The 22,899-nt window shown below is 32.6% G+C and overlaps 2 protein-coding genes and 1 long non-coding RNA gene across 3 annotated transcripts; 1 reads left to right on the forward strand and 2 right to left on the reverse strand.

Annotated features, from left to right (window-relative positions):
• Positions 1 to 15,052: 15,052 nt before the first annotated feature.
• LOC139844258 (histone H4) lies at positions 15,053 to 15,725 on the reverse strand. Its single transcript, XM_071834477.1, has 2 exons — positions 15,697 to 15,725; positions 15,053 to 15,483 (listed from the first exon to the last, which is right to left on the reverse strand). Exon 2 carries the CDS (start codon positions 15,476 to 15,478, stop codon positions 15,167 to 15,169), a length of 312 nt encoding a protein of 103 aa, XP_071690578.1. The 5' UTR covers positions 15,479 to 15,483; positions 15,697 to 15,725; the 3' UTR covers positions 15,053 to 15,166.
• Positions 15,726 to 18,797: 3,072 nt separating this feature from the next.
• On the reverse strand, positions 18,798 to 19,897 carry LOC139841195 (uncharacterized). The gene is made up of 3 exons (XM_071831423.1): positions 19,625 to 19,897; positions 19,345 to 19,552; positions 18,798 to 18,823 (listed from the first exon to the last, which is right to left on the reverse strand). The coding sequence occupies exons 1-3, from the start codon at positions 19,895 to 19,897 to the stop codon at positions 18,798 to 18,800; spliced, it is 507 nt and encodes a 168-aa protein (XP_071687524.1).
• Positions 19,898 to 21,522: 1,625 nt separating this feature from the next.
• Positions 21,523 to 22,236, forward strand: LOC139839379 (uncharacterized). The gene is made up of 3 exons (XR_011756935.1): positions 21,523 to 21,630; positions 21,727 to 21,781; positions 22,020 to 22,236. It is a non-coding gene; the product is annotated as an uncharacterized lncRNA (long non-coding RNA).
• Positions 22,237 to 22,899: the final 663 nt, after the last annotated feature.

The raw sequence follows: 22,899 nt of genomic DNA on the forward strand, positions 1-22,899 counted from the left end.
TTTTACCATTAGGAATCTTGTTGGCTCACTATCCCCATGCAAACCCATCTAATATCCAACTTTATGCACTTTACCATGCAAATGACCACCAAACTTCTCCCTTCCCCCCTTGTTTCTCTGCTGGCCGTGGGGTTTAGGGACTTCAAAGGAGTCCACACTTCATATTTTGCATTACTTGTTCACTTGAAATCTCTCACTCAAACACACACACAAACTTACTTCCATTTTCTCTCTTTTCTCTCTAGCTTTTGTAAGTAACTTGGACTTATTTTGCTCTTCCTTTCTTCCTTGTAAAACCGAATTCTATATCCATCATCATCATACTTTTGTTACTTGCTACTTGTCTTTGATTACTTGTCTTGTTGTTGTTTAATTATTTACATGTTATTACTTACTTACTTTCATGTTACAAGATCAAACTTCTTAGTTTGATTCTTCATTTACATCTTGTATTTATCAAGAACACAAGAACTAAACTTACTAGTTTATGTTCTACATAAAATGTTTCAAAGATTAAAGTTCATGGTTGTATAAATTCATTACTTGTAGTTCTTGAAGTAACTTTGAAGTTTACTTTACTTAAAGATCAACTTTGGTTGAATCTTTAAAAGTATGAGCAACTATGAACCATTTTCTTATTTAGTTAGTTTTCTACTTTATTTTGTTTCAAAAGATTTAAAGTTTATAAACTTTATAATTGTTACTTGTGTTCTTGTTTGTTGTATGTTACTAGAATACCACCTTCATGGTTGGTTTAGGCTTATCATTCATTTTCTTTATTTCTTATTGTTAGTTGCTTACTACACATTTGAACAAGGACATGAAACCAACAAGAGCTTACACTTTGGTGCAAGTATCATGGATCCAACACTTGGTTGTGATCTTTCTTAGTGTTCATGAACTTGTTCATAAACTTACATGGAACCTTGGTTCATCAAACACTTACAACACTTGCACTTGAGTTATGATGGACAAACCTTGGTCAAAATGATGTTAACACATCAACGAGTTGTACACTTGAAGCTATACGCATCAAGGATGAGAACCGTGATGAACATCAAGCACCGAGACAACCGGAACTCTCCAAAACCCACTGTTCTGTCCAAAACCTACTGACCTGATGCTTCTGGAACAGACCAGTAGACCTGGGCTGTTCTAACCTTGATTTTTAGATAGAACTTTTCGAGTAGATAACTTTTCATATAGGACTCGTCTTAATCCGAGTTACGGTTTAGGATTTATGGCCCTCCGATCGTTACCATGTCCTTTAACGTTGTGCAGAAATTTCTGACCTACTCGCACTTAGACCGTCGCCACGGTCAAACCAAGACGAGTTTGCTTCTGTAAATTTTACCACACTTAAGGGACTCATAGACGGAGCCATGACCACTGGTCTCACCTTAATTCAGTAAGGGTAGAGGCCGTGGTGACTGACCGAAGTCAGCCTTTGTTTTAAACGACTTTCATAAACGAGTCTTACTTGTTACCTTTTGTTTAATGATGATTGATGATGACCCTTATGACCTTAATTACGTACTTGTAAACCTTTTGAGACGACTTATTGACTTAGTGCTATTTGACTTAGGTTGAGGACGTTTGGACCGTTACTTGCACACCACTTTCCGACTACTACCTTACCATTACTACTAATCATTGTGAGTTATAGCATTCCCTTTTTACTTTAACTTATTTTGGGAACTGAGAATACATGCGGATTTTATGTTTTACATACTAGGCACGAGTACTTAAACTTTATATATGTGTGGGTTATATAACGGCAGAAACATTCCCTTTAGCTCGGTAACGTTTAATCATTGGTTTTTGAACCGTGAACGCGAATCTTAGATATGGATCCATAGGGTTTGACATCCCCACTCGGGCTAGTAGCGCTAGCATTTAACGAGTGTTTAATACTTCGAGGTTATACGCACTTGCCAAGTGCACTTTAAGGGGGTACATTAAACGTTAAGTTAGTTACCGGGTGCCCACGGTTAAGCATATACTTTTACATACTTTTGAAACGCTCGTTGTAGCACTGAAATCTCGTGGCCTACTTACATTACTGTTATACTTAAACTATAGCTCACCAACCTTTGTGTTGACCTTTTTAAGCATGTATTTTCTCAGGTGCTTGAAGTCGCTTCCGCTATCTTACTAGTCGTGCTGTAGAACCCGCTGCCTAGAGTTGTTATCGCATGACTACTTATGTTGCATTCAAACTTTTTACTTATGAACTTATGTTATGTAACGACCATTATGGTCACGTACACTTATTTAATACTTCTACTTAGCGAAGCATACTTTTGATTTGTAAAACAATTGACGTATGTTATGACGTCACTTTTATTTATGAATGTAAACTCTGTTTTGAAAACGCATATAGTACTTATCCTTGTAATGATCCTGTTGTTGATGGTCCGTACATGATGATTTAGTACGGGGCGTCACAACCACCATCGAAATCTTCATCATCATCTTCAAGATCTTCAAGTGATCTTCAAGTTTGTTCATCGTGTTCTTCGCGTTCTTCAAAGATCTTCAAGGTGTTCTTCGTTATTCAAGGGTTTTGATCTTCATCTTCAAGTCATCATAATCTTTTCTTGTTAATCTTCATCATTGTTCATCAAGATAAAAACCCTAGACCCAAAACTTTTAAATCTTACTTTCAATTCATGTTTTCATAATTACATTCATGCATGATCTCAACATCTATATTGTTTACGTAAAAAAAAAATATATATATGCATATACATATACATACATACGGCCTACATACACAAAAAAAAAAAATTGTTAGATCTTAAAAACCTTAAGGATTCACTAAGATTGTGTTAGGGTAGTTATAATTGGAAAGTAGATACACATAACATATATATATATATATTTACTAATAAAAAAATATATATTTATACATATATATACACGACTACATATATATATATATAAAATACTATATATATATATATATATATATATATATATATATATATATATATATAACAACCCTCACTTTTCGACTTCCGATTTTACTAAAATACCTGGAGTTGTTATATACGAATAAATTTAACGTTGACCGAATAAACGTACGCTTAAAATAAATAATATAATTATAAATATTATAAATAAGATTATGTTATATAATATAACATAATTACATCAATGAATATATATATAATATTTATATTACTTTTGTTATTTAGTTAATAGAATATATAATTAACTAAATAATAAATAATATTATAACATTTATAAAACTAATAAAAACTATAAATTAATAATCATAAATTTTAATTTTTATAAAAAATAAATATAATAATAATTTTTATATAAAATTCGTATTTAATAATTAAATAAATATAGAAATAAAATGTTAAATGTTCTTAGAAATGTATTAAACGATTTTTTTTTAGAATTTTATAATAAAAAATCAAAACTATATCTACTTTTAATAAATAAATACAAAAATATAAACTACTTTTTCTTATTTTGACTTTTAAGATTTACTTTTAATAAAAATACAAACTACTTTTTCTTATTTTAACTTTTAAGATTTACTTTTAATAAAAATACAAACTACTTTTTCTTATTTTAACTTTTAAGATTTATTTTTAATAAAAATACAAACTACTTTTATTATTTTATTTTTTTTACCTAACATTTTCAACTATAAATACCACATACACTTCTCATTTCAAACTTGCACCTTAATCTCTCATTTCTCTCTTGAAGAACTACTTCTAGTTGATATCCCGGTCACTTACTTGCTTTACTTTCCTTTCTTGTGTGGAATACTTCAACTGCTATTTAAGGTGAATTCATAGCCCCTCTTTATTGCTAGCAAAACTTACTTACTTTTGGGGTGAGACACATGCTGTTTTTTTTTACTTTTTACACTTTAGACACAAGTACCAAACTGCTTAAACTATGCTATACCCGGCTTTGTTCGGCTAAAGTCCCTACAGTGATATTTTTAAGTGCTCGGCATGCTAGGTTATTGGGGGTAGGCCTATCGGGAGTAACGTCCCCGATACATTTGACTATGTCTTTGTATTACTTGATAATGAAATTAAACCGACAAGTAGAACTAACTTGTCATGGGGCATACTATCGTTTAGTTTAAATATCACGAATTGGCATAACTATTTCTTTCGATCTTTCGAGATCAACTTTACAAACTAAATCTTGTGGTCTAAAACAACGGTCAAACTTTTTGTTAAACCTATGAACTTCACTCAACCTTTTTGGTTGACACTTTAAGCATGTTTTGTCTCAGGTGACGAATAAGATGATTGCCATGACTGCTACTTGATGAATTGAATGCTGCTACATGGAGTCTTCATTTCATTACATTTAATTTACATTAAGACTACTATTATTATTTCAGTTTGAATTTGATGTAAAACTTTTAATGCTTCCGCTGTTTTATTAATAAATGTTTTATTCAAAACGTCTCATATAGAGTCGTTCTCGTTTATACAACTGTGATTTGATATAATTAGTCACAAATACCCTAGGCCCTATTTGGGGGTGTGACAGATTGGTATCAGAGCAGAGTTGTTGTAGAGAACCAGGATTGCATTTTATGTGTGCCTTATACAATTAGGTACCTTAGCAATGTAGGACTACAACTTTCCTTGACCATAGTGCCTTTAATTGTTGCATTTAACTGTTAAATGCTACACTATACTTTAAAAACTTTACTTTTCTTAGAATGTCAAGCCAATCTAAGAATTTTCCTAAGTACTATCCAATTACGCCACCGCATTTAAATGCGACACCATGATTTCTGAAATTCTTGACATTCCTATGTCATCTATCATGGTTTTGTGTATTAAATATGTATTACATGAAATATTATCCATGATTTTTGAAACTCCTATATTTGTTACTACTCACACCCAAACGTATGTAACTCCCTGTTATATATCACGTACCTATATGCCTTATGCCTTTATGCATCGGTTTGCAAACCGGAAAATGTCATTGGGTTATCACAGTATACGAATTGAAAGTCTTTAATCAAAAGATTATTAGATTGCATACTCATCATTTTATGATCTCGACAAGTCATACTGCCATTATTGGAGTATAGACAAATCATATCTTATCATATCTATCCCAATAGACCTTGTCAGACACATTTCCTTAATTCCCTCCGTAATCTACGGGATCCTTTTTACTATATATAGGTATTCTATGTAATTAGAATATCATTCGATATCCAAAAAAAATCATTTCATATAGAAAAATCCTTTATCTGACCGTGTAAGATGGATCCTGCACAAAGTTCGAGTTCCTATAGTTCTGAGGGCGATTCTGAAGACTCTGAAGGTAGTGTGACCGAAGTGCCTCAACTGGTTGACTACACTTCTTTCTGGAAGAGATGGAGATGGGTTCAAGACATAATCACTAGATGGAGGAATGAAGAGGGTGAACCCTACAACGAACAAAATTTACCTCCCAACATCGGAGAACTTGACGCGCTCACCGGACAACCATTTCGCAATACCGTTTTCACACTCTTTGCCAGAATATTCCGCCTCGAGGAGCGCATGCATAGAATTATGTTGGTAATTCAACCCCTACTCCCGACTACTAATCAAGTAGGATTAGTGGAAGAAGTCAGGGAGCTTCGTGAAAGGCTTGAAGAAAGAATAGCGTCTCTGGAAAGTACAATACGCATTTTAGAAGGTAAACTTACGCCTACTACACCAACAGCAGCAATACCCGCATCAGCATCATCACCACCAGTACTACCAACAACAACATCCGCATCCCACGCCTCAACATCACACTCAGCACCTCAAACATCAACATCATACGCCCCATAGATACCAAGGAATATTAGTAATAATGAGTTAAGATGTATTGACTCATTCTTCCTGAAGAATTATATATGTATACTTTATATATATATATATATATATATATATAGTTTGAAACAATAATAAACCTTTTCATACTAAGCTATTACGTGTGAATCTTAACTAGTATGTACTACTTGGTTAATTCATATCACTAGTATGCTATGATGTACCTCCTTCGTTAATGACTTAACAATCATTAATCACTACTTCACCACAATAAACTCCATTTCATAATAAACCAAGTGTATTGCTCAAATACATGATTGATTGTATACTTTCATTTTTGATGTACTCGAAACTTTCTAGAAAACATCATTAGTGCCTTATGAATTTCATAAGAATTCCACGAGCACCAACTTCATATACCGAAGTATATCAACAATAATGAACGATGAAGTATTGATTCATAACTTCATTAGTGAAATATTCCGCGACAAATATGAAATCTCTAAGGTTTTGGAGATTATTTATTCTCGTTTCAACCGTAAATTAAACGAGTTTAATCTTATATTAACTCATTAAACCCATGATTACATCTGAAGAATATATATATGAACGTATATCTTCATAAAGATTGTAATTCTTTTGTACAAACTATTAATTGTGAAAATATTTTAACGGGTAGGTAAAACCCGAGAAATATTTATATCTCACTTTAATATGTTACATTGTACATTCTCCAATTCTGATTCAATAATCAGTAACTATACTACTTACATCCACATATGTATCCGTTCACCTTTTGCATACAAATTCAATTACATATTCTGACATATCAAAATCCAAGAAAAGCTTTAGCAGATGTTATCTTCCTAAAGATCACTACATTCATGAATTATATTAATTCGTATTCTATGATGAATTATCACATCAACCCACCAAAATTATCATTCATTACTTTTGAAATCAACAACGCCTATTCATCAACCATTAGATCCGTTGACGATCACAATCAGCGTTTAATCATCTAAAAATGAAATTTCTTAAAACCATCTCGGATTGATAACCGATGATTCAAATATGGCTGCATTAAATGCAGAGGAAACAGCAAAATTGTAGAAGGTCTTAATGGCCAAAAGTTTGATAATAAAGAATGGTAAGTTGCAAAAGCTCAAAAGAAAATTTGGAACTGAAAAACGGATTGAGCTAACCATAAAGGAGACCAAGGACAAATACAAGGACCAAACCCTATATTCAAAGAATACAGGTAATTCTGGGTCCGATGAAATCTTTAGAGAATATCTTGCTCCGAAATCATGTTAAAAGCTTGCGGAAAATTTTTCTTCATCAACTTTCGAACTTAGAAAATCCAAAATATCATCATAAATATCCTCTATATTTCTGAAGATATCTTCATAACGATTCTTGTCCGCAATTAAGTATCTCTTTGCGATATATTTATAAAGGAAAACTGTTTTAGTTTCTATATTCTGTAAAAATCCAAGTTAACTTATAAATGTTTTGAAGAAGTGTTGGGAATTGAAGCATGAGTTAGTATAATGTAATAACGTCAGGCCAACGTGATTATATTACAGTAATTCATGCTAAATTTTAATGGAAGATGATGATTCATAGACTTTATAATCATCATTTGCCATGTTACACGACTCTTACATTCTACTTAATCTCTGAACATATCAAGAAAATATATTCTTGATAGTTCTATCCTCAGTAATTCTGGTAACTTACCAAATCAAATCGTGATATTACGCTTAGAACATTAGGTTCATTCGAAACTTCATACCTACAAATTCTGGACCATTATTCGCTTGACTTGAGGTCGAGAAGCGAATAAAATGGCAAAGAGCTCCGACATATAAGGGAAAATATAAAGCCCGATAACGATATCGAGATTACAAACCGTGGATATCAATGCGTATAGCAACATAAAGACACGGGAGAATTAAAAACACTATAACCCCAAGGGCATAGTAGAAGTAAACAGATTCCTTTGGTGGTAAAAGAAAAAGAAGAATGACTGCATATATGGTCAATATAATAACAAGTATCAATACGGGATTGATCATATTAGCAAATCTTTTGGAAGTATGAATTTAGGAAGAAAGTATAGAAGTGGTGAAGATAATGAAACGGAAGAAGCTAATTTATAGAAAAATTCCAAACACAGCAATTGAAGCAATTCGCCGCATTTAATCAAAGAAAATTTCAAATTCCTTAATTACCGGAGAATCAAATCTTATGGATTACGAAGATTTCCTTTAATCCCTTGAATTCCGGAAATCAACCGTGCCTACGTCAAAAGTTAAGGCGAACATTTAATTTTCTTATTCACTCTTTTACAATAGCTTCACTTATACGCTTCCTATAATCAAATCGTTTTATCCATATTATTCAGTAGTGATAAAACTTTATTTTTTCAACTTATATTCATCATTACAATATTCTTGTTGTAAACAATGATGATCTCTATCAAACTTCATGACTATAATTTTCATGAACTACTCTCTGTTTTGTCTACCCTAATATTGTGGCATAAACACTCAAAGTTTTAAATAAGCTCAATACTATTCATAACACATTTCATATGTTCAGTTTACTAAAATGCTCGTATAGCACCATCATCCCTTTTTGAGGATAACCTAGTCAAATGACACTCTTATTAATCCTTTAGATAACCTCCACATTAATGATAAAATGCACTTTATAGAAGAACCTGTAAGAAATTAAGGTTCAAATGCATGAAACAGAACAACATTCTATCCGTTGGAATTCACGAAAGGCCCCGAACATACCTGGGAACGTGAAGACCAAATAAAATGTAAATATCTTCGTCTATGTACGAACAACGCCGATTGATGGCAAAAACTAAATTTCGGGACGAAATTTCTTTTAACGGGTAGGTACTATAACAACCCTCACTTTTCGACTTCCGATTTTACTAAAATACCTAGAGTTGTTATATACGAATAAATTTAACGTTGACCTAATAAACGTACGCTTGAAATAAATAATATAATTATAAATATTATAAATAAGATTATGTTATATAATATAGCATAATTACATCAATGAATATATATATATATATAATATTTATATTACTTTTGTTATTTAGTTAATAGAATATATAATTAACTAAATAATAAATAATATTATAACATTTATAAAACTAATAAAAACTATAAATTAATAATCATAAATTTTAATTTTTATAAAAACTAAATATAATAATAATTTTTATATAAAATTTGTATTTAATAATTAAATAAATATAGAAATAAAATGTTAAATGTTCTTAGAAATGTATTAAATGATTTTTTTTTTAGAATTTTATAAAAAAAATCAAAACTATATCTACTTTTAATAAATAAATACAAAAATACAAACTACTTTTTCTTATTTTAACTTTTAAGATTTACTTTTAATAAAAGTACAAACTACTTTTTCTTATTTTAACTTTTATGATTTACTTTTAATAAAAATACAAACTACTTTTTCTTATTTTAACTTTTAAGATTTACTTTTAATAAAAATACAAACTACTTTTTCTTATTTTAACTTTTAAGATTTACTTTTAATAAAAATACAAACTATTTTTTCTTATTTTAACTTTTAAGATTTGCTTTTAATAAAAATACAAACTACTTTTTCTTATTTTATCTTTTAAGATTTACTTTTAATAAAATTACAAACTACTTTTTCTTATTTTAACTTTTAAGATTTACTTTTAATAAAATTACAAACTACTTTTTCTTATTTTAACTTTTAAGATTTACTTTTAATAAAAATACAAACTACTTTTTCTTATTTTAACTTTTAAGATTTACTTTTAATAAAAATATAAATTACTTTTTCTTATTTTAACTTTTAAGATTTACTTTTTATAAAAATATAAACTACTTTTATTATTTTATTTTTTTACCTAACATTTTCAACTATAAATACCACATACACTTCTCATTTCAAACTTGCACCTTAATCTCTCATTTCTCTCTTGAAGAACTACTTCTAGTTGATATCCCGGTCACTTACTTGCTTTACTTTCCTTTCTTGCGTGGAATACTTCAATTGCTATTTAAGGTGAATTCATAGTCCCTCTTTATTGCTAGCAAAACTTACTTACTTTTGGGGTGAGACACATGCTATTTTTTTTACTTTTTACACTTTAGACACAAGTACCAAACTGCTTAAACTATGCTATACCCGGCTTTGTTCGGTTAAAGTCCCTACAGTGATATTTTTAAGTGCTCGGCATGCTAGGTTATTGGGGGTAGGCCTATCGGGAGTAACGTCCCCGATACATTTGACTATGTCTTTGTATTACTTGATAATGAAATTAAACCGACAAGTAGAACTAACTTGTCATGGGGCATACTATCGTTTAGTTTAAATATCACGAATTGGCATAACTATTTCTTTCAATCTTTCGAGATCAACTTTACAAACTAAATCTTGTGGTCTAAAACAACGGTCAAACTTTTTATTAAACCTATGAACTTCACTCAACCTTTTTGGTTGACACTTTAAGCATGTTTTGTCTCAGGTGATGAATAAGATGATTGCCATGACTGCTACTTGATGAATTGAATGCTGCTACATGGAGTCTTCATTTCATTACATTTACTTTACATTAAGACTACTATTATTATTTCAGTTTGAATTTGATGTAAAACTTTTAATGCTTCCGCTGTTTTATTAATAAATGTTTTATTCAAAACGTCTCATATAGAGTCGTTCTCGTTTATACAACTGTGATTTGATATAATTAGTCACAAATACCCTAGGCCCTATTTGGGGGTGTGACAATATATATACATATACACGATATATATACATATATACATATTAAATATTAAAACCCTAATTAAACCTAACCCTTATTTATTAAACCCTAATTTAATAAAACCCTAATACATTAATTAAAACCTTAATCATTTATTTATTACTAAACCCTAATATTAAATACTACTTTAATTAATTAAAATCCTAATACTACTTATACTATATTACTAATACTACTTAACACTTATACACTTATACTACTACTTAACACTTACGCTGTTACTAATACATATAATATACTACTTATAGTATAACACACGATTACCATAGTCATTCACGATAGCGTGAAATTACTTGAACATCGACGCTACTTAAAGCCTAGGGTGGTCCTTGGTACCACTATAGGACGCTTGTAGATTACGAATGCCAAACTTAGATTTTGGTCAAGAAATTCTGGGCCAACCGGTAACAATTGGTCATTCTAGTGACTCAGCGGTGGCATAGATGTTTGGGTACGATCCACAATATCAACCCGACTATAGTAATCATACACTTAGTTATTTCACACTTAATAGGTGGTAGACTTATTAAGGACAACTCACTAGTGTTCAACACTAACTTACTAAAAATGGAAACTTTCTAAAAACGGAAACTTACTAGGAATGGAAACTTAGTAAAACAAACTATACTTAAAACACTTTCATACTTACGCTTAATTTGGGCAAAACAGTTAACTACTCTTAAATATCAATAGGTTGACTTTCTGCTCATCCATACAAACTTTCTATTCCTAGGAATAACAACTCTCTCTCCTACTTATTAAGGTGAACTCATAGCCCCACTCTTTATTGCATGCAACTTATTTAACTTTTTGGGGTGAGACACATGCTACTTTTACTATTTACAATTTAGATACAAGTACCAACTGTTAAACTATGCTATACCCGGCTATGTCTGACTAAGTCCCTACAGTGATATTTTTAATTGCTCGTTAAATGCATTCTTAATTATTGGGGGTAGGCCTATCGGGAGTAACGTCCCCGATACATTTGACCAAGTCATTGTATTACTTAATAATGAAATTAAACCGACAAGTATAGACACAACTTGTCATTTGGACAAACTTTGAACGTTTAGTCTAAATATCACGAATTGGCATAACTTTTTGATCTGCGAGATCAACTTTATATACTAAATCTTGTGGTCTAAAACAACGGTCAAACATATTTGTTAAACCTATGAACTTCACTCAACCTTTTTTGGTTGACACTTTAGCATGTTTGTCTCAGGTGCCGATTGATCAAGCTTACTTACTTATTGGTTATGTGATGATACTTGGACTTAGGATCAAGAGATATCGTATTTATTATTCTTGCATTTGAAACAATTACTTTATTGTACTTTTCATTATTGTAACGACATTTCATTTTCCGTTGTGTACTCAATAAAGTTTGTTTTTATCATTTAGTATTGTTCTCGTATATTATAATATGTTGGTTTATTTGATATTAATGTCACATTCACCCAGGCCCTAATTGGGGGTGTGATAACTGTCCTCTTGGTTTACATTTTTTACACGAATGATTGCACCACCTAACGATGATTAATTTTTGTTTAATCTCGTTACATGTTAAGCACATGAGAGCAAAATCGTAAATTTATCGCCTTCAGCTAAACCTAAGAATGATTCACACCAAGAACATAAATCACATTCAAACTCATATCTCATTTGGTGGTTGTGTGAAGTTCTCTTCCGACTAAGAACAAATTCTATGGTTTGACTGTTGTGGAGAATGGTGGCTCTGGTTGTGCTATTTTTGTTGAGGAGAATGGTGGCTCTAGTTGTATTGTATTTGTTAGTTGTTTAGAGAGTTGTACTAGAGAGATGCTATGTAGTGTTTTCGGAAATGAATGGGAGATTTCTGAGGTGAAGTATTGGTGTGCTAGGTATTACGCCTTCGTTACTTTTGCTAAGCCATAGAGTGCCTGTGGTGCTGTGTCCAAGCTCAAAAGTTCGAACATGTTTGGTAGTGCTATATATGTTAGATGGCCTATAATTCGTGTGTCTCCCGATCGTAGATCCATAGGTACCCATAAGCGCTCTTACTTTTATCTAAATGTGAATCAATTTGTGGTTATGGGGTTTGATATGAGTGTTATTCTTGTTGATAAATTGCCATTGAATGATGCTAAGCTTAGACGACTTCTGCTTAAGCATAAGGTCTCTATTGTTTCGTTTTTTAAGTTAGGCATGTTTGGGTGTATCGTTCTTTATCAAGATGCGGGTTGTTATGACAGATTGCTAGAGTCATCTGATTTAGAGTTCGTTTTAACTACACCGTTGAAGGACAAGGTTAGAGGTTACTTTAAGTGATCCGCGAAAAGAAAATGGGAAACATTAAGTGATCCGATTAAAATACCTTTATTAGATTCGAAGAAACAGCTGCATTAATAGCATGATGTATACCTTCCATAACCATAACAAAAAGGTAAGGAGACAGTGGATCATCTTGTGCTTAAACACATTTGAGAGAAAACTCATGTGGGACTCCCGTTCACCAAAATCGAAGATCGTGTAGATGAGAGACAAGATTCTATCCAATGCGCCATTTAAAAACAAAACCCAACTGAGCTAGAACAAAGTCTAGATATTTCCAGTACACCGAATCAACAACTTTCTCAAAATCGACTTTAAAAATAAGCATTAGTGTTAGTTTGGGTCCTCCATGCTTCTTGTAATACCTAAACCAAACCAAGAAATAAGCTAGAGTTTGCACATGGTATGGAAATACTCAGAGGCGAAGTTAGGATTTAAAGATGGAGGTGTCTTACTCGATAATCATATAATTACGAAAACAAAAGCTGACAAAATATTAATTTGAGAAAAAAACAACCGAAACTATTTTTGAATAAAATAAACGTACGATTAACATTAATACATAAGTTTGTCAAATACGAATATATCATAGTTAAAAGAGTTACCAACGTGATAAATGGATTGGTTGTAAATTAAATATGGATGTATGAGACTTGAAAAGTTAGGCATAATATAATATTATCAATAAACTTGGACTTTGAGGGAAGATTACAATTATTTTGACATAATAATAGAATTGAATCTTTAGTTTTCATTGGACCTTGAGAGAGGCTAAGCACCCTTCAATCACTCGTCTTCGTTCATGGAAATATTATGTGCTTATGTAATTTTTATAATTTTGCCATATGAAACAGTATCCAATTTCACATAGCAATGTTGACATAAATCAACACGGTGATTGATATTTTAATGACGATAATATTCACGAAATAATCTGTCACTAAAATACTCAGGTCCAATTAAAACGGTTATGCAATAATCTGGTAATGTAAGCATTCCAGCAGAATTATTGTATTGTTAATTTGTAACATAATTATACCTTATATCTAATTGAGATAGTCCAAATGAATAGTACTATTTGGACTACCTCAAACTCACACTAAAGCTCCCAAACTTTATCCAACGTACGAATCGGCCTCCTCTCCAATACTACTATTTTAACTATCTCAATCTCATACTAAGGACCCGAAACTTTATCCAACGTACGAATCGGCCTCTCCCCAATTTTCCTAAAAAAACCCCACCCCCTCGAGAAAATACAAAACACCCCCCAACCCTACCCGCTTACCCCGACCCGACTCGCCTCCCCGTTATTATAACTATAATAATATTATATAATATATTTCGTCCTTTCATCTTTTTTTAATTTTTTTAATTTTTTTTATTTTTTTTCCCTTTTTTCAAAAAAACCCCTAAACTTTGTTCAAAAATTAACCCCCCCAAACGGGGGAGTAAAGTGTCAAATAACCATTTTCATAAAAAATCTTAACTAAACTCTACCCAAATATTCAACGGATCATAACTTCGCGCTCGCAACGAGTTAAATTTTTCCGAAACCATTGTTAAACTCGAAATAATTTTAGGAACACAATGTCACTAACTATACGCAAAATGGAATCTTTTTAAAAAACGCTAAATATTTGAGGTACTTTTCATACACGTTGATTTTGCGTTAAAATTTTAAAAATCGACAATTCCGTAACGAAACGCAGAGATGCACATAGCACATATATTGTTAATTTAAAATAACATTTAAATCTTTCACGGATTATACCTTTTATTTCGACTCGAGTTGCGCTTCAACGACATCATCGTTAGCCACGAAATAATTTTACAAACTAAACACACTAAAATACATTGAAAACCGAACTCCTGGCGCAAAACTAAGTTTCGTAAACTAGTTAATTACTATACTACATTTTGTACCGAACAGATAAATTCTGTAATTGTACAGAAGCTTTTAAGAGCCAAAGAAATAGAGTATCAATCAGATACACAATCTTAGCAACAGTTCAATAAACATTTACAACGTATCAAACAAAAAATAACTGATAAACAGATTCAATAACCAAATCATAGATTTATATTCATTAAGAACTAAGATCCGTTACATAAACTTCAATTGAATTTCAACAAAAGCAATAGCCTTCTAAACAATCCAACAACACAAACCCAATCTCTAACCACCGAAACCATAAAGAGTACGGCCTTGTCTCTTCAAAGCATAAACAACATCCATAGCAGTAACCGTCTTCCTTCTAGCGTGTTCAGTGTACGTAACTGCATCTCTAATCACATTCTCTAGAAATATCTTCAGCACGCCACGTGTCTCTTCGTAAATCAATCCGCTTATACGTTTCACTCCACCTCTTCTCGCTAACCTTCTGATTGCAGGCTTTGTGATACCTTGAATGTTGTCTCGCAACACCTTACGATGTCGTTTTGCTCCTCCCTTTCCTAATCCCTTTCCTCCCTTTCCACGTCCCGACATTTTTGCTATAAAAAATAAATAATCAAATAAACGTTCCTGAAAATATATCGACAAAATTTCGAGATAACAAAATTATGACAAAATTCGTGTACGGTAAAAAAATTGAATAAAATATCAAAATCTAATGCAATATGTATACATATTTTCACCTATAATACTAACGATTAGAGATAATGATAATAAATTTGCTAAATTAACGAGATGAAAGTGTTGCTAACCTGAAAAATTGTGAGATGAATGAATTAAAATTGGTAGTGTTCGTTGAAGAAGATTTGGGGATTTTTGATTATATATATATATAGGACAGAGTGGGAGTTAAGGTGGAATTGTTTACTGACCGTTGATGAAATTGGATGGTTTAGATGTTGGTGGAGTCATGCGGATTGGTGACATGGCATTTTTTTTTTTTTTTTTTGTGGGAAAAATGGGCGGAGTTTTGAAATATCACTTTTTGCTATGCAGTTTTAAGACGTTGGATTGGATTGGATTGGGTTGGGCTGGGCCCTACGTCGACTGAAAAATCATACCGTAGAACATTGATTTAGTTTAATTTTTTAGTTGTTTTATTTATGCCTATTTATTATTATTATTATTATTATTTTTTATTTTTTTTATTTTTTAATAATAAACTTAAAAGTTTTAAAACTTACAAAAAATTAGTGGGAAGCCTAGAGACAATCTGGACCCCCACACCTCTAGCAATAGCAAAACCTATCCTAGTAAAAATATGAGCAGCATCACCGGCACCAATATCTTGCGCCATCGAACTCTTCTGCACTCGCTTTAGCAAAGAAACAGCCTCTTTCTCTAATTCCCCAAGGGAAGAAAATGAGAAAGGAATGAAACCATAATCAATCGCCTGACAGCTAGATTCGTACTTGACCCGCTTCCGACGAGCCGCATCAACCACAACACGTCCAGGGACAAAGTGACACGATAAAATACATTATTATTATTATTATTATTATTATTATTATTATTATTATTATTATTATTATTATTATTATTATTATTATTATTTTATTGATTGATTAAAGGATATACGGTATTGATCAAAACACTTTAATAAAAAGTGACACGATAAAATACATTGTTTAAAAGATAAATTGTATTTGTAATTGTATATTCATTCGTCAAAAAATATAGTCATTCTCCCACCTTTTTGTGAGAACTCAAATACCGAATAAGTGACCAAGTGACCGACTAAGTGATCGAGTGTTTATTGTAAACCCGTGCACGGCTTTGACCACTTTCGCATTCGCTTTGAGTGAATGGAACATGGGTGAACAAAAATACAAAGATAATCTTCTATAATCTCTTATAAAAGAGAACTTGAATGATGTTATAAAAAAAGTTAATCAAAGTACAAAAATAATTCAAAATTAAAAAGAAAAAAATCTAAAGCATCTTGCTAATGTCATTACATTTAATTAGTTATTATTTATTAAAAAAAAAAAAAAAAAAAAAAAAAACGCAGTTCGCAAGATAAAAATTTTTTCTTTTCAAATTTGCTTTTCTTTCAAATGGGATTATCACCAAAATGCCCTTTTTTTTAAGCTTGTTGACTGACAGTCCTAAAAAAAAAAAAGTTTGACAATTTGCCCTCGCAAGGCGCAAGACACCTTGCGACCTTGCGTCTTTGCGTCTTTGCGACCTTGCGTGTTTCAGTAAAAGAGCTAGTTAAATGATCAGTTTGCGTTCACTGTTCCCACACACATACGCAAACTCCTCTCTGGTGCCCTTTCGCTCGTCATTCGCAAGATCGTTATCAAGCTTTCTTACATTCTCCAAACACTCGCAAATCACTCGCAAAATCTTCATCATCATCCTCACGTCATCCTCCTCACATCTTCATCGTTACTAGATCTTCTTCATCCTTCCATCTTCGATCTTCCAGAGTACAAGCGAGCTTCTACGCCACCAACATCATCGAATCACCATCATCGTTCACTATGTCTCAAGAACAGGTTAGATTTCTTAGATCTATGTTATATTATTCGATCTACTTCATGGTTCTTAGATTTATGTGCTAAAACAAAGTTTTTGCACTCTTTGCACGCCAACTGTTCGAAAAAATGTGTCAACGAAATTTGTTTGTATTTTGTGTTTTTGATTGTATATTATTGAGATTGCGTACGATACCCAGGAATTTTTGCTAGATTCAAGTTGTGTAACTCTGTTGCTATGTAGACGCAAGACAATCCTTGCGTCCTTGCGTATGCCTCACAATGTACGCAAGGTGATATTTGCGACCTTACGTTTGCCATAAGGTTACCTTTGCATGTGCACGCAAGGTAATCCTTGCGTTCTTGCGTCTTGATCATATGTTACGCAAGGTTAACCTTGCGTCCTTGCGTCTTGCACATCGGTTACGCAAGGTTAACCTTGCGTCCTTGCGGCCTTGTACGCAATCTCTGTCTTGCGTGCTTGCGTCTATGTGATTTTCTTCTGATGTTCTTCTGACTTTTACAGGGCTATGTGGAAGGTAAATTGACCATGAAGAATATGTTGACCGTTATTCCTCAGGTCAAGAAAATGTTGACTGAGAGACAAGAAAAATTATTTAGAAGTACATGCTTTGGTCAATGGTTAGATCTTTCATACACGGGTAATGATCCTGGCCTAGTACATGCCATGCTCCAACGGAAATGTGAGCGTTCAGCAAAATTAGATGCTAGTAAGTACCCTGAAGAGCAACAAGATATATGGTTTCATTTTTCTCCTAATTTTATGATTAGATTTGGTCGGCGTGAATTTTGTTTAGTCACCGGCTTTATGTTTGGTAGCCGGACGGACATGGCACATTACATCCCTCGAAATTATGAATCTAAGACCGCACCCATTAGACGGCGTTGTTTTCCAGAGCGTCCCGATGCCAGCAACATTTTGGTTAGTGATATACAAAACATCCTTATCAAAAAACAAGGTGATGTAAAGGTTCCCAAGGTTAGTGACGATGATATTGTTCGACTAGCTATAATTTTGATCGTAGAGAGAGCGTTTATGGGGAAGCAGGGGCAACATGTGATTAGTAAACAGTTTCTATGGTTGGTTGAAGATTTCAATAAGGTGAACGCGTACCCATGGGGGTCTCGTATTTGGGATGCTACTTACTCAGCGGTGAGCTAAGGTTTTGAGGTTCGAGAAAGCCAATTAGAGAGTGGGGGTGGAAAGGCTTACACTTTGGCTGGTTTTATGTGGGCATTTAAGATTTGGATCCTCGAGGCATACCGTCGTACCATTAAGAGTTTTGCAACCAAAACTGATAAGGATGGAGTACCAAGAGCATTATTTTTGAAGCGTTCATCTGCTGAAACCTTTACAGTGTCTGACTACCTAAAACTTCTACATATAATGGTTAGTTAATATCTCCAAGAGCTTTTTATATAGTGTATATACAGCAGTTTCTGTTTTAACAGAGCAGTTTTGTGTGTCGCAAGAGGACGCAAGATACACCTCGCGTCCTTGCGTATGTCGCAAGGATGTCCTTGCGTCCTTGCGTGTGATCCCTGGGTTATACTTGTTACAGGCGCAAGAATCATATATATATATATATATATATATATATATATATATATATATATATATATATATATATATATATATATATATATATATCAGCAAGTTTACTCTTGCGTCCTTGCGTCTAACATGATCTTGAAAATCTGACAAACGATAAGCCTTAACCATTTTCCAATAGTGCCATTCAAAATATTTGAATTTGTTGGACATCGTTTTTATGTTCATGAATAGATGACGTGCGCAAAAAGAGTGAAAGGCTTCAGGAAACACATTTGAAATACCATGTGCTATTGAAGGAGCACGATCAGAAATAAAGGTAATCTCTGACATACGATTACTCATACCACAACTCTCTAAATGATCTCTTAGATTGCCAAAAAACCATGACCAAACCTCGTTTGTCTCGCCTTCACCAATTCCATAAGCCAATGGCAAAATTCCGTTATTGGCATCCATTGCAACAGCGACTAAATTTGTACCCAAGTATCCAGCTTTCAAATGTGCACCATCAACGATGATAATAGGGCGAACATTTTGGACAAATGATCGAATCTGCACGCAAACAAATCAAATGAGATTGCTATTAGTTTAAGATAAAACAATTATAGGATGAGTGATACTTACAACTGCGCCAAAGGACATGTAACACATCACGAATCTATTTTCATTGTCAGTCACCACATTTGTCATGCTTCCTGGGTTATGAATCTTAATGTTATGAAGATAAATGGGAAGCATTCGGAACGAGTCATCCATACTGCCACGAAGCATCTCTATTGCATGACACTTGGCTCTCCATGCTTGATTGTAAGAAATGCTCACCCGAAAACGGTTGCCAACATCATCACGTATATCTTTTGGATTATAGTCTCGATTTGCAGCTTTGAACGATTCCATCAGAATACTTCCTAGCACCTTTTTGGAAGCATGTTTATTATTTTCCATAATTTGGGTACGTGAGCATGTGTGTACGTCATGCAATTTCTTTATGATGAAGTTGTCAGTGTGGCGTATTTTGTATGCACTACATTTCCACTCACAATTTGGCAACATGCATTTAGCAGTGAATCGAGATTTGTCAGACTTTACAGGCTTAATTTGGAAGTTTTCTTCAAGACATTTTGTGTATAGATGGTTTACAAAATCATCCTTGTTTAAAAAAGTTTATCGAACTTTAATCAAATCGGATACTCTATAACTGGTTGTTATTTGGCTCGTAGATTCAGTCTCTTGGTCATGCTCACTCAATAAAAGTGGCATATTCCAGAATACATCCTTTTTTTCTTCCTCTTCTTCATCTTCATCTTCATCTTCTCTGTCATTTTCTTCCTCCGAAGCACTAGACGCGACAACTGATTCAAAAGGGTGATCTGTTTTTTTAATTTTACATACGTTCTCAACTCTATAGTTGAAGAAATCAAACTCTTATGTGTTTGGAGGTGGTACTTCAGGTCGTGCTTCTTCCAAATTGGGTGTCTGAAGGTTTGTGCTCTCCTCGTTTGTTGGTAGGTTTTGTTGGACATCGTGTGTTGGTAGGTTTTGATGGACATTGTGTATTGGTAGGATTTGCACTGACTGTAAGTTTTCTGGGAGTTGATGCATTGTAACTTTGTCGACAATGTAAATATTAATAGGAGCATTTGATATTGCATGTTGTAGAAAATCACGAAAGTCTTCATAATCATCAGTAATATCAAAAACAAGATTATCGACAACATATCTCATTGAAACAGGAGCATTAGGTGGCAAATTAATTTTTCTAAGAATATTTTTTAACAATATTCTTCGAGTAATTAGTTTTTGGGGAGCAACTGGGAGTTTTAATCGTGTTATAAAACAATCTAGAGGCAAATACATAGGTAAGTTATTAATAAATTGAAAAGAACCACCACAACATATATGAATAACAAATGTTTCATTATCACTAAAACTCATTATTTAAAACAAAGAAAGTTACCTTAATGACGCTTGAAATTATATGATTTATGTGGAAATGGTGGAAATGAAGTGAAAATAGAGCTGGTAATACCTTATATGAATTGAAAAAGTTATCCGTAATAGTACAAAAATCGTACAAAATCTTATCCACGAAATCATGAAAATCTTATCGGGATAAGACGCAAGACGCAAGACGCAAAGGCGCAATACGCAAGGACGCAAGTCTCTTTGTTGCGTTTGTCAGTAACGCAAGGTCGCATGGTCGCAAGGTCGCAAAGACGCAAGGTCGCAAAGACGCAAGGTGTCTTGCGCCTTGCGAGGGCAAATTGTCAAACTTTTTTTTTTTTAGGGCTGTCAGTCAACAAGCTTAAAAAAAAGGGTATTTTGGTGATAACCCACTTTCAAATTTGTTTATCTTGAAATTTACTTTAATCCTTCAATATCACATTGGAAATGCAAGTTTCTTCAACTTTACATGTATGCTATTATCTTGAGACTCAAAAATTGAATAGCCTTTTTCATATAATTAATTTCAAATTGCTTCAAAGTCTTCTCTTTTTAGATAACTTTTTTACAATCTAACCATTTTTTCTTCTCCTTTCCATGTCTATCTATATCGATTTGGTTTCAATCTCAGCATTGGGTTCTACCAATTTTAACAAAATGTTGTATAACCAAATTGTTTAATTAAGGTTCGTATGTCAGATTTCTATTTTCAATTTTTTCCTACAAATTTGTATTTGCCTTAGTTTTAGGGTTTTTAAATTTTAATTTTTCAAACTAGACAGATATCTCAAGTTCAATCAGATAGTGGGATTAAATTCATATTGCCTTCAGATCCAGGTAATATTTTTAATGTTTCGATTTTTAGTTTCTATCTACTACTTCTAATAATGACTAGATTCTTTGATTTCAAGGGTTTAATCCATGATTTTTGAAGGTATTTATCTACACATGTATGTGTTTTACGTAACTGATTACAAAACCACACAATACTTTTCACGTGTTGATGTATCTGAATCTTTTAAAGGTTGCTGGAAAAAATATTCGCCATTGTTGTTGATTGTTGTGCCCGTTTCAGTTGACGCTTATCTTTCTAATCTGAACCAATGGACTAATGGAGTGCTCATTTGATTGCCTTATGATCCTTGTGTTGAATATGTGATAATTTCTGGTGTTGTAGAGCTATAGAGCTACTACATATTTAAGTACCATGAGTGATGTTTTAAAATGTGTGACGTTGAATCATTTGATTGTCATATGATCCATGTGTTGAAACAGTGGAGTACATATTTTTGTTCGTGTTTTGTTTGGTTTTTTACTCATTTTCTGTTTTTACTCATTTACATTAGGCCATATTTTTGTTCAACTTGAATATTTTTATCAAATTTTGGGCTAATTTTTGGATTATTCAACAAATCCGTAACTTCACGGGTCTTTAACTAGTTTTTATTATAATGAAGGAGAAGTGTCCGTAACTCATACCTCTCAATTAAGTACATTTTATAAAGGAATTCGAACGGTATAATCCATCGAATATTATGAAACCATAATTATAAAAGCATACATGATTTGACTGATGCGTAAATGACTTGACCCAGATATTATCCGCATTCTTGTCTTGACTTATTGGTACATTAATACACACAAATTATCTCATCTTTCTCTATTAGTACAAAGTTATAAATCGAGATATAGAGATACTAAAGTAAGGCATCAAAGGTACGAGACTCAAATCAAGAACACAAATTTTTTAAATGCACTCAAGATATTTGAAAACACCTTTAGTATTGCTTTAATGATATTTTACAAGAATGAGAGATAAGTGTTCGTGCTTCATACCTCTAGATTGGGTATATTTTATAGACGAATTCGAATGGTATAATCAATCCATCATGTATATTTTTTTTATATCAGTTTTTGTAGAAGTGTATTTTGTTAAATGGTTATATGTTAGACCA

This window comes from Rutidosis leptorrhynchoides, chromosome 4 (genome assembly GCF_046630445.1).
Source record: "Rutidosis leptorrhynchoides isolate AG116_Rl617_1_P2 chromosome 4, CSIRO_AGI_Rlap_v1, whole genome shotgun sequence".
Classification (NCBI taxonomy): Eukaryota; Viridiplantae; Streptophyta; class Magnoliopsida; order Asterales; family Asteraceae; genus Rutidosis; species Rutidosis leptorrhynchoides.